This window comes from Sus scrofa, chromosome 12 (genome assembly GCF_000003025.6).
Source record: "Sus scrofa isolate TJ Tabasco breed Duroc chromosome 12, Sscrofa11.1, whole genome shotgun sequence".
Taxonomy (NCBI): domain Eukaryota; kingdom Metazoa; phylum Chordata; class Mammalia; order Artiodactyla; family Suidae; genus Sus; species Sus scrofa.
The window spans coordinates 5,138,761-5,151,090 of NC_010454.4; the positions used below are offsets into that span (position 1 = coordinate 5,138,761).

The window sequence follows — 12,330 nt, forward strand, 5'->3', positions numbered from 1 at the left end:
AAATTTTAAAAATGGGAGTTCCCATCATGGCTCAGTGGTTAACGAATCTGACTAGGAACCACGGGGTTTCGGGTTCCATCCCTGGCCTTGCTCAGTGGGTTAAGGATCCGGTGTTGCTGAGAGCTGTGGTGTAGGTTGCAGACTCAGCTTGGATCCCGCGTTGCTGTGGCTCTGGCGTAGGCCGGTGGCTACAGCTCCGATTCAACCCCTAGCCTGGGAACCTCCATATGCCGCAGGAGTGGCCCTAAAAAGACAAAAAGACACACAGACACAAAAGATGAAAGTGATAGGGAGTCACTGATAGTTCTCGAGGGGAGTCACTCTCAGATCTGTATGCTGCTTCACGTGGACAGTGGATCACAAAGTGTTGCCCGAACTTGTTGAGTCATAATCATCAGAAGCACAGACTCTGGTCCTCCAGGTAATTCTCACGTCAGGTAGATGAGGGGCAGGCGACTGAGGACAGAACCCAGCAAGGAGACCCCAGCTACCCCAGTGAGAGACCTTCGGCAGTGGAGAAAGTGGGAGGGCTCCCAGAGGTTTCAGAAGGTGGAATGCTGGATGGTTAGCTCACTCTAGAACCCTCTTCCTCTGCTCTTTTTTTTTTTCTCTATATGGCTGCGTCTGAGGCACATGGACATTCCTGGGCTAGGGGTTGAATGGAAGATGCAGCCACAGCCATGGCAACCCCGATCCAAGCCACATCTGTGACCTATGCCACAGCTTTCAGCAATGCTGGCTCCTTAATCCACTGAGCGAGGCCAGGGATCGAACTCGCACCCTCCTGGATGCTCTGTCCAGTTCTTAACCCACTGAGCCACAATTGGAACTCCTTTCTCCAATTTTTTTCCTTCTGTGGTAGGAAGACGAACCGTCCCCCAAAGATGTGACATCCTGACCCCCTTGTCAGTGAAAATCATCAATAAACAATCTGTAACAGGAATAGAAGAGAGTTTTATTGGAGCCAAACCAAGGACTACAGGCTGGAACACAGCCTCCCAGATTTCTCTAAGATACACAGTTTTATATCTTCTCAGAACAAAGAACATCCAACAAGTCAGGGCTACATTCCTTCAAGGTTTAAAATGAAAAAAACCCAAAAAACAGAGCAGCACAAACACTTCGAGTCCGTATGGCCTTGGCACCCAGGAAGGGAGTCTCAGCATCAGAGGAGGAGCAGCGCTGGCGTCCCTGGAAGGGAGGCATTTAATCTCTTTCAACATGGGCAGGCTTTCCTTCTGGTCAGTGCGCCCTTCTCTGGAATAGTTCAAGCAGATGTGCGCGTATGTTGGTAGACCATAAACCAGGCTGTTTTAGCGTAAAATTCAAGATAACTCCTGTGTAGAGTTACAGGAAATAGAATAACTTCCCATATTTTAATATGGGAACATTTCTTTATTTCTTTTTCTTTTTTTTTCTTTTCTTTTCTTTTTTTTTTTTTTTTTTTTTTGTCTTTTTAGGCCCCCACCCATGGCAGATGGAGGTTCCCAGGATAGGGGTCGAATCGGAGCTACAGCTCCTGGCCTACACCACAGCCATAGCAATACCAGATCTGAGCCGTGTCTGCGACCTACACCACAGCTCAGGGCAACGCTGGATCCTTAATCCACTGAGCGAGGCCAGGGATTGAACCTGCGTCCTCATGGATACTAGTCAGATTCCTTTCTTTCTTTCTTTCTTTCTTTCTTTCTTTCTTTCTTTCTTTCTTTCTCTTTCTTTCTTTCTTTCTTTCTCTTTCTTTCTTTCTTTCTTTTCTTTCTTTCCTTCTTTCTTTCTTCCTTTCTTTCTTTCCTTCTTTCTTTCTTTTTTTTTTGTCTTTTTGCCATTTCTTGGGCCACTCCCTTGGCATATGGAGGTTCCCAGGCTAGGAGTCCAATCGGAGCTGTAGCCACCCGCCTATGGCCAGAGCCACAGCAACTCAGGATCCAAGCTGCAACCTACACCACAGCTCAGGGCAACGCCGGATCCTTAACCCCCTGAGCGAGGCCAGGGATCGAACCCGCAACCTCATGGTTCCTTGTCGGATCCGGTCACTGAGCCACGACGGGAACTCCCCTGGTCAGATTCTTTCTGCGGAGCCGTGACAGGAACACCAGTGAACACTTCTTCCATTATCCTGAGCCTGCAGGTTGATTACCTTACTCGGTAAAAGCGACTTTACAGGTGAGATGGGTTTAGGTCCTTGGGATGGGGAGACTAACTGGATTATCCAGTTGAGTGCAATATAATTCCAGGATCTTCATGAGAGGGAGGCGGGGGAGGGGAGCAGACGTTGGTGAAAGTCACGTGAACGGAAGCAAAGATCTGAGAACTTTGAAGATGCTCTGCAGCTGGTTTTGAAGACGGAGGATGGAGATGCCCCGCCAAGGAGAGAAGTGGCTCCAGAGAGAGGAAAGGCAGGGAAACGGATCCTCCTCCAGAAACTCTGGAAGGAAATCAGCCCGCTACCACCTTGCTTTTAGGATTTCTGACCTCCGAACTGTAAGATCATACATTTGTGTTGTTTTAAGCCACCAAGTTTGTTGTAATATGTTACCGCAGCAACAGGAAACAAATATACCTTTAAAATACTATAAATTGGGAGTTCCCGTCGTGGCGCAGCAGAAACGAATCTGACTAGGAACCACGAGGTTGTGGGTTCGATCCCTGGCCTTGCTCAGTGGGTTAAGGATCCGGTGTTGAAGTGAGCTGTGGTGTAGACTGCAGACGCAGCTCGGATCTGGTGTTGCTGTGGCTCTGGTGTAGACCAGCGGCTACAGCTCCAATTGGACCCCTAGCCTAGGAACCTCCCTATGCCACAGGTGCAGCCCTAAAAGGAAAAAAGACAAAAAACAAACAAACAAAAAAACAAACAAAATACTATAAATTGAGTAAATTATGGATAAGCAATGAGATCCTGCTGTGTAGCACTGGGAACTATGTCTGGTCACTTATGATGGAGCCTGATAATGTGAGAAAAAGGAATGTACACATGTACGTGTGACTGGGTCACCTTGCTGTACAGTAGACCATTGACAGAACACTGTAAACCGGATATGATGGAAAAAAATAAAAATCATTATAAAAATAAATAAATTGAGTAAACTTCATATCATGATGTGCATTTTTTTTTTTTTTTTTGTCTTTTCAGGGCTGCACCCATGGCATAGGGAGGTTCCCAGGCTGGGGTCTAATCGGAGCTGTGCTGCCGGCCTACACCACAGCCACAGCAACACCAGATCTGAGCTGCGTCTGCAACCTACACCACAGCTCACGGCAATGCCAGATCCTTGGCCCGCTGAGTCAGACCAGGGATCAAACCCACAACCCTCGTGGTTCCCAGTCAGATTCGTTTCTGCTGCACCACAACAGGAACTCCATTACTCCATTACGTGTATTTTTAAAACCCCTCTCTATGGTAGGAATTTTTTTTTTGGCCACAGCCACGGCATGCCAAAGTGAAGTGAAGTTCCAGGGCCAGGGTTTGAGCCTGCACCACAGCAGGGACAACGCCAGACCCTTAACCTGAGGAGCCACCAAGGCCTTCCTTGTTGTTGCTGTTTTCTCTAAAGTATTCCAAACACTTCACATGGGGCTGGCCAACAGTGGGTGCTCAGTCAACGTTAGCGTGTGATGGAGAAAGTGAGGGAAAGAGGAAGGGAGTCTCCAGGGCTTTACAGATTGGGAACCTCAAGGTTATGTTCACCCATAGAGGGAAGAGACGGGGAGGGCAGCTGGGGAGAACTGACGAAATGCAGATGGGTTTGGTTTGGGCTGTATTAAGGTTGGAGGGGTTCTGTGGGATACACATAGGACGAATGTGAAGGGAAGAGGTTTCCCTACATTTTATACTATTTTATTTTAGGCTGCACCCACCCACGGCATATGGAGGGTCCCAGGCCAGGGGTCAAATTGGACATGTAGCTGCTGGCCTACACCACAGCCCCAGCAACGCAGGATCCAAGCCTCGTCTACAGCCGACACCATGGCTCATGGCAACGCTGAATCTTTAAGCCACTGAGCAAGGCCAGAGATGGAACCTGCGTCCTCATGGATGCTGGTCAGATTCTTTTCTGCTGAGCCACGACGGGAACTCCTCCTTACATTTTAGAAGGTAACACAGCCTATGGCTGGGCCCATAGGCTGAACCTGTGTACAGTTAAATAATTTGGCCTAGGCTATTTACCCTATAATCCATGGGTACGTCCCTTCCTATCCTAGGAGAGAGGATTTGGGAGGGTCAGTCATTCTAGAGAGCCAGCTGGAATGTGCGTCAAGCTGCTACAGGCTAGGGCAGTTCAATTTCCAAATCCTAAAGCTTCAGGCTTGTGAAGCTTCAGGACACAGGAATCACAGACAATTGCTCCCTCAGGCCCAATGTCGCAACAGGCAGAGTCCTCAGAAGATGATACTGTCAGTGTGAGAAGCTAGAGAGCAGCCCCCTCGCCCTAATCCTGCAACAGCAGATGGCAGCTGACCCAGACGCTTCCTGCCCTTCACTTGCATCTTGGATCTTAATAAGTATTGATTGCATACCTCTGGAACCCCTAACACCGATCTGGGCACTGGGAAATACGAAGTACCACGTGATATTGTGTGATCTTGCCCTAGAGGACTTATATTCTAGTTGGGAAGACAGACGTTCACAAAGCTAAATAAAAATAGAAGCAACGATCCACGGTACCCTGCATGGTACCGTTCGGCAGGTGAAAGCGGCTTACTGTGGCTGCGGTATCTAAAAAGATTTAATGAACAGATGTTACACGAGTGGGTCTTCGAGGGACGCAAGCACGTGGAAGCGGAGGAAGCAAGGCTCTCCTGATGGAGAGCTAAGCAAAGACTGGCAGAAGTGCCTTGAGTCATTCAGGGAGCCTTGCCTTATCTGCAGATGCAAGGCTGGGGTCTGTTCGGGCAATAAAGATCACGTCCAGGAGTAGAACACCTTTTGGGCATTTTAGTATCGCAGGTAACCGGCGTGAATCACCCCGCCCTCCAATTTTCAAATCAATTCCAGCCGAGCGCATGCGCCTCGCAGGGCCCTAGCGCTGAATTACCATAGAGGCGTAGGGCTAGATCGTCTGCGACGGCGAAGGCCGACATTTTGGGTCCTGGCAGAAAAGTTGAAAAGGCTGGCACCGCCACCAAGTCAGGCTGCACTGCCCAAGAACGTGAGAGAAGAAGAGCTCTTATGGAGCGACAAAATCTAGCGGCGGGAAGCTCTGCGATGCTTCTCTCGGAAAAACAAGCTTTTAGAAAGTTGCCCACCGCCCTGCCCTCATCTAAGATGGCGACTGTGCGGCGCTCTAGCCGCGCCTTTCAGATGCCCGGAGGGGGCGGTGCCCGGGCCACAGGTTTGGAGGTGGTTGCGGCGCAGGTCTCAACAAGCTCCGGGGGAGCCAGAACCCCGGTGGCCTTTGGGACGAGGCGGGTAGGGGTCTCGGGCCTCTCCGCTCCTGTGCCGGTGCCCAGCCGGGCCTCGCGGCCGCCTCCTCGCAACCGCTCCCCCGTGCAGTCCCGCGCGGGCCCGCTGTAACTGCGCGCCGGGCCGGACGATGCCCAAGAAGCTGCTGCTGCTGCCCCCGCTCTCCGTGTCCTCCGCTTTCCGCGCCCCGCGAGCCTGCCCTGCCTCCCGCCCGGCCATGAACGCTGCCCGCACCGGCTACCGAGTCTTCTCGGCCAACTCCACGGCCGCCTGCACCGAGCTGGCCAAGCGCATCACCGAGTAAGAGGCCCGGACCGCGGGTGTCCCGAGGGGCCCCTCCCTCTTGCTCCTCTTCGCCCTTATGTACCCCTGACCCGAGCGAGGGCTAATTTGGCCCCGTCACCCTGTCCCTGGGGGAGGGAGTCGCAGAATCCTGCCGTTGCAGGGCTGGACAAACCCTCGGAGGTGACAGAAAGTACCCCCACCCTCCAATTCTGTAGCTGAAAAGCGTTCGGAAGACTCTTACTGGTTTCTCCCCACCCCCGGGTCCTTGGACCGCTCGCTTTCCTTCCCCCCGACCCCCGCCACCTCCCCTTCCCGGGCGGTGGTCAGGATCCTGTAGCCCCCTGAGTGAGCGCCTGCCAAAGAGGGGCTCTGGGTTTGGCTCCCTTTCCCGCGGTTGGAATTGACCTCTGAATCCGGCCATCGCCCCTCCCAAGTCTCCCCCAGGAGACGGAGGCCGGCTTGCAGTTAGTTGCAACACCGGGGACAGGACGGTTGCAGTTGGTGGCGGCAGGAGGGCCTTGCAGGTTGAAGGCCCTGGAGGGGCAGAGTGGGCGGCAGAAGCAGAGTCGCAGGGGAGGGCAGAACTGGCAACCCTAGGGAAGCACACTTGTCTGAGATGGTGATGCAGGTGACAGGTCTAGGCGTCTTTTGTAAGTCAGCTTCAGATGCCCTCAGTCTAAAGTCTTTGCCTCTCCCTGTCTTTTTAACCTGAGGAAGCCTACAGCCTTCAGTGGCCTTTGGCATCTGTCTGCCCTCCCCGTCTTGCCTTGGGCAAGAGATTTGGTTTTCCTGAAATTCTTTGGTAAAATAAGGATGATTTCATCTGCGGAGCCTAGAACATTGTGAGCAGGAGCAAAATCATGTAGATCTGGCCTCCAGCAGAGCCAAGGCTCCTAGTGGACCTCTGAGCGAAACATGTGTACTAAATGGCCTCTTTTCCACTTGGCTCCTGAGAAGAATTCCAGAGCACTAATGTCCAGGAAGGGTCGTAGGCATCCTCTGCAAATAAACTAGTTAAAAATAAGCTTGTCTTTTAACTTTTAAAGTCATTTTCACATTTTAAACAACTTACATTAGCGTTCTGTGCATTTTGCAGAGTTGATGAATAATTGCGTGGATGTATTTAAAAATTCTAGATGGCAGTGGAGAAGAAAGGTGAAACTTGAGTCATGTTTTCTCTGTAAGGCCTCTGTTCTTTTCCGAGTTTTAAGTGAGATTAGAAGGGGGTAAAACAAACAAACAATCCTTTTTGCAATCTACTACCTCGTTTCTATTTCTAACCCCTGATTATTTGTCTTTCTTTGTGAGGCCAACTGAAAATATTAATTTTAAATATAAAGCTTGTGTTTGTTTTGGGTCAGATTTATCACAGTGACCTTGCTGGGAGGGAGCAGAGGGAGGAGGGCACATTTGAAAAGCCTGGTTTTTCAGAGTTCCTGTTGTGGCTCAGAGGAAACAAATCCAATTAAGAACCATGAGGTTGCAGGTTCGATCCCTGGACTCTCTCAGTGGGTTAAGGATCCCGTGTTGCCGTGAGCTGTGGTGTAGGTGGAAGACGTGGCTCGGATCCCACGATGCTGTGGCTGTGGCGGTGGCGTAGGCCAGCAGCTGCAGCTCCCACTCGACCCCTAGCCTGGGAACCTTCATATGTCGTGGGTGCGGCCCTAAAAAGACAAAAAAAAAAAAAAAAAAAAAAAAAAGTCTGGTTTTTCTATTTTGTCTTTTCTTTCTCTCTTTTTAAGGGCCACACCCACAGCATACGGCGGTTCCCAGGCTACGGGTTGAATCCGAGCTGTGTCATTGCTACACCACAGCTCAGCAACACCAGGTCTGAGCCATGTCTGCGACCTACACCACAGCTCACGGCAACGCCGGGTCCTTAACCCACGGAGTGAGGCCAGGGATTGAACCTGAGACCTCGTGGTTCCTAGTTGGATTCATTTCCGATGCGCCACGACGGGAACTCTAGTTTTAACCACTTTTAAGTGTGCGATTCACTGGCATTAAGGACATTCGCAACGTTGTGCAATCATCACTGCTGTTCATTTCCAGAATTTTTTCATCATTTCAAGGAGGCGCCATACCCATTAAGCACTACCCCCCCCCCCAGTCCCTGGGAACCTCGGTTCGACTTTCTGTGAGTGTGGATTGACCTGTTCTAGGTACCTTGTATAAATGGAATCTTGCAACATGTGTATGTTTGTGTCTGACTTGTTTTACTTAGAATCTATCAAGGTTCGCCTGTGTCGTAGCATGTACCAGAATTCCATTCCTTTTCCAGGCCGACTAATATTCCATCGTGTGCCCTGGCTGGAGTATTTTTAAACAGATTCCATCCATATCATATCGGTCCTAAAAATGGTGATGTTGTGAGTTCTCGTTGTGGCCAAGCAGGTTAGGAACCCGATAGTATCCATGAGGACACAGGTTTGATCCCTGGCCCTGCTCCGTGGGTTAAGGATCTGGTGTTGCGGTGAGCTGTGGTATAAGTCGCAGACATGGCTCGGATTCTGGAAGCTGTGGCTGTGGGGTAGGCCGGTCGCTGCAGCTCTGCTTTGACCCCCTAGCCCGGGAACCTCCAGCCTCCAGCCGCTGGTTCGGCCCTAAAAAGAAAAAAAGTAATGCTGGCATTCCTAGTGGTTCCGGACTCTGCTGTGTCACGTCTGTGACTCCAGTTGGATCCCTGGCCTCTGGGCAGAGAAACAGATGATGTTGCCAACTGATTAGACCTAAAAACAAACACACCTACCACACCAGTAATTCCTCACTATCCAGTGTCTGGTCCTTGTCCACATTTCCCAGATCGTCTCAGAGACGGGTTTTTACACTTGGTCTGTTCTCATCTGCATCCAGATAAGATTCACACTGCACTTGGTTACTGGCTCTGAAGTCTGCAGTGCTTGTGACACTTGGGGCCTTTACCTTGGGCTTGTGTGTTGGGAGTTGGGCTAATAACCAAATATTTGGCCTTGATTTTCTAAGAGAATTATTCAAAAAACAAAAGGACTAGACATTGCTCTTTGGTTGTTGGCTCTTTCCAGTGCGGCAGCGTGTTACCGGAGGATGAGCCCTGGAGATGCCTGTGGAGTGACAGCGTATTTTCAGTCTTAGGGCCACAGGCCATATGGAGGTTCCCAGGCTAGGGGTCAAATCGGAGCTATAGCTGCTGGCCTGCACCACAGCCACAGCAATGCCAGATCCAAGCCACATCGGCGCCCTACACCACAGCTCATGGCAATGCTGGATCCTTCACCCACTGAGCAAGGCCAGGGATCGACCTGTAACCTCATGGATACTAGTCAAATTCGTTTCCACCGAGCCACAAGGGGAACTCTGACTTTTAGTTCTTAATACATTAAATTTTCTAAATTGTTGATTTTTGTAAAAGAATGCTGGTATATATTTTCATCTTTTTGTTAAACACATTCTTGGGAATTGGAGTTTTTCTAAGAAGAGCGTTCTTAATTGCCCTTTTTTTCCCCCCAGGCGTCTTGGTGCTGAACTGGGAAAGTCTGTGGTTTATCAAGAGACCAATGGAGGTAGGTTAAACATATTTCTTAGTTGCCCTTTGTTCTTTAGATTGTTTGATCAGCCAGCATGTTTTTAAAAGGCAGATGTTACTCATGTTTAATACAGAAATGGTTTTCTGATTTCCCGTCGTGCCACAGCGGAAATGAATCCACTAGGAACCATGAGATTGTGGGTTCGACCCCTGACCTCTCTCAGTGGGTTAAGGATCTGGCGTTGCTGTGAGCCATGGTGTAGGTTGCAGACTCGGATCCTGCGTTGCTGTGGCTGTGGCTCTGGCTGTGGTGTAGGCCAGCAGGAGCAGCTCCGATTCTCCCCCTAGCCTGGGAACCTCTATATGCTGCAGATGCCGCCCTAAAAAGCCAAAAAAAAGAGACACATTTTTCTTTTTCACAGTAGAGGTAGAAGTCATTCTCTCTGTCCCTCTAAATCTTGACCTCTTGTCTCCTTCTTCAAGTCTCCTTTCCTCTTTTCCAAGATAATGCAAATATCCTGTCATTTTACAATAAAAAAAAGAGAGAGGTAGACAGTGAGTTTTTTCGTCTATATTTTGCTACATTTAAGAAATTCTTTTTACGCTTTTGTCTCACTAGGTCATCAACTGGCATTTAGAGCAATCCAGCTCTAGATAGTAATGACATTTTATTTCTTAATTTTTTTTTTGGCTGTGCCCAGAGCATACGGAAATTCCCCAGCAAGCCCACACCACAGCACTGACCCAAGCCACGGCAGTGGCAATGCTAGATCTTTAACCTGCTGAGCCACCAGGGAACTCCCATGTTCTTTTTTTTTTTTTTTTTTTAAGAGCTGAACCTGTAGCATATGGAAGTTCCCAGGCTAGGAGTCAAATCAGAGCTGCACCTGCCTCCCTACGCCACAGCCACAGCAACACGGGATCCTTTAACCTACTGGCGAGGCCAGGGATCGAACACGCCTTCTCATGGGTCCTCGTCAGGTTCCTTACTGCTGCGCCACCTCGGGAACCAGTCAGATTCGTTTCCTCCGAGCCGTGACAGGAACTCCTCCCCATGCTCATAATTTTTTTTTTTAAGTCTTTCTTTTTTTTTTTTTTTTTTTGCTTTTTAGGGCTGCACCCGAGGCATGTGGAGGTTCCCAGGCTAGGGGTCAAATGGGAGCTACAGCTGCTGGCCTACACCACAGCCCACGACAACGCTGGATCCTTAACCCACGGAGCGAGGCCAGGGGTCGAACCCGCAACCTCATGGTTCCTGGTTGGATTCGTTTCTGCTGCGCCACGATGGGAACTCCTGTTTTAGATTCCTCACGTTTCATATCGTATGTGGTGTTCGTCTTTCTCTCTCTGGCTTTTACCTCGCCTGGCATGAAAATCTCTAGGTCTGTCCATGTTGCTGCCAATGGCAGTGTAATGACTAAGGTTAAAACCCTCTTTGAGTTCCTTTTCTCTCTCCTTTTTCCCCCTCCAGTCTCTTGTGGACTCTCACCCCGGGTTGGTCACCACTTTTCGCTGCTGTCTGGGTCTCCGTGGAAAAACTGTAACATTAAGGATAATGCTTGAGGGCACATCGTTGCTGGCCCGCGCCCTGGGCATGCTGCCTCGGCAGCCCCCTAGCAGGGCGGTGGGCTTCCGATGATCACGCCCTCACTTCTTGTGAAGACAAGTGTGTGTGTAAAACAATTTGGACTTATTTCTTTTTGCAGCGTTGAAAGCCTTGGATCCATGAGTCATGCTTGCTTTCCCCTTTCTAAGGCCTAACTGTGGTATAACGAGCTTGAGATAAATCTTTTTTTTTTTTTTTTTTTTTTTTGGTCTTTTTGCCATTTCTTGGGCCACTGCCTCGGCATATGGAGGTTCCCAGGCTAGGGGTCGAATCGGAGCTGTAGCCACCACCCTACACCAGAGCCACAGCAACGCGGGATCAGAGCCACGTCTGCGACCTACACCACAGCTCACGGCAACGCCGGATCCTTAACCCACTGAGCAATGCCAGGGACCGAACCCGCAACCTCATGGTTCCTAGTTGGATTCGTTAACCACTGCGCCATGACGGGAACTCCTTGAGGAGATAAATTATTAAGACAGAATAGATGTTTGGGGAGCTCAAAATGTGAAGAATTCGGAGGGAAAGACAGTTTGATGGGTGATAACGGAAAGCACTCCTGGGGTGGGTACAAGAGGCGTGTGTGTCGTAACCAATCCTCAGACCCCCTTCACCAGCCTCCACACTCACCGCTCTTCTCTTGGTGACTTGAGAAATTTTACCTACTGCCAGGGCAAGTCAGGAGATGTGCTTCCGATTTACAAACTGGAAGATGTGCGAGACAGTCCCTTGAGCAATAGCCATAACAGTGGTGACAGCCGTAGCACTAGGCGTGAACTGACTTAACTCAGTGCTGGCGTTCGGGGCTCATGAAAGACAAGGGGAGGGTGGTTGATGAAGATTGCGGCCCCGGGCTTCCGCGGCTCCCTCTCCTGCTGTTCACCTGGCTTCTTGACAGGTCTGCCTACCTTCACTGCCTGCCTCTTCTAGTCTCTCCTTTTCTCCTCCATCCCGATGCTTGCAAAACGCAAATATGTTTCTTGCTACTGCTTCACTTTTTATAGGCTGGCGTCCCAGCTCTGTAACCATCACCCAGGGCCCTTTGGGGTCTGAGGGCTGCCCGTCTCGCTTGCTCCATCTTTGATCACATCCACCAGCACGTCTCATGCACTCTGATTCAATAATCCATCTCAAATCCGACCGCTTCTCACGGCCGCCTCTGCCCTCGTGCTGTCCACGGTCTGTCGCTTGCCCCGACTCTTTCAAAAACACCTAGAGTGGCTCCCGCCAAGCAGCCACTCTTGCTTTGCTACTGTTTTCGTCACACGATAGCCAGGGCCCCGCCGAGTCCTCCGGTGGCTTTCCCTCACCCTTGGAGCAAAATCCAGATCGGCATGGGCCAGCCCCTGACGGCTCTCGACCCCGTCTCTGTCTCCTGCTCATTCACTGTTTCCAAGTGGACGGCGACGGCCCCTCTGCTGGGCGCGCTGTGCCCACATCTTGGCCTGTTGCCGCCCCTGTTCCTCGCTGCACGGTCCCACTCGCAAGGAGCCTGGTGTCCCCAGGCCTCTTTCTCTTTTTTCACAGCTGCTCTTT

The 12,330-nt window shown here is 50.5% G+C and overlaps 1 protein-coding gene across 3 annotated transcripts in view; it reads left to right on the forward strand.

Annotated features, from left to right (window-relative positions):
• The window catches only part of PRPSAP1 (phosphoribosyl pyrophosphate synthetase associated protein 1), a 33,161-nt gene continuing 23,293 nt past the window's right edge, over positions 2,463 to 12,330 (forward strand). For 2 of the 3 annotated variants that reach the window (XM_003131174.3, XM_005656921.3), the window contains exons 1-2: positions 5,298 to 5,701; positions 9,173 to 9,225. In XM_003131174.3, coding sequence (XP_003131222.1) covers positions 5,532 to 5,701; positions 9,173 to 9,225 — 223 coding nt within the window. In that variant the 5' untranslated portion in view covers positions 5,298 to 5,531. Of the gene's footprint in view, positions 2,482 to 5,297; positions 5,702 to 9,172; positions 9,226 to 12,330 lie in introns of those variants that run through there. The other variant, XM_021066595.1, reaches the window with a different exon arrangement.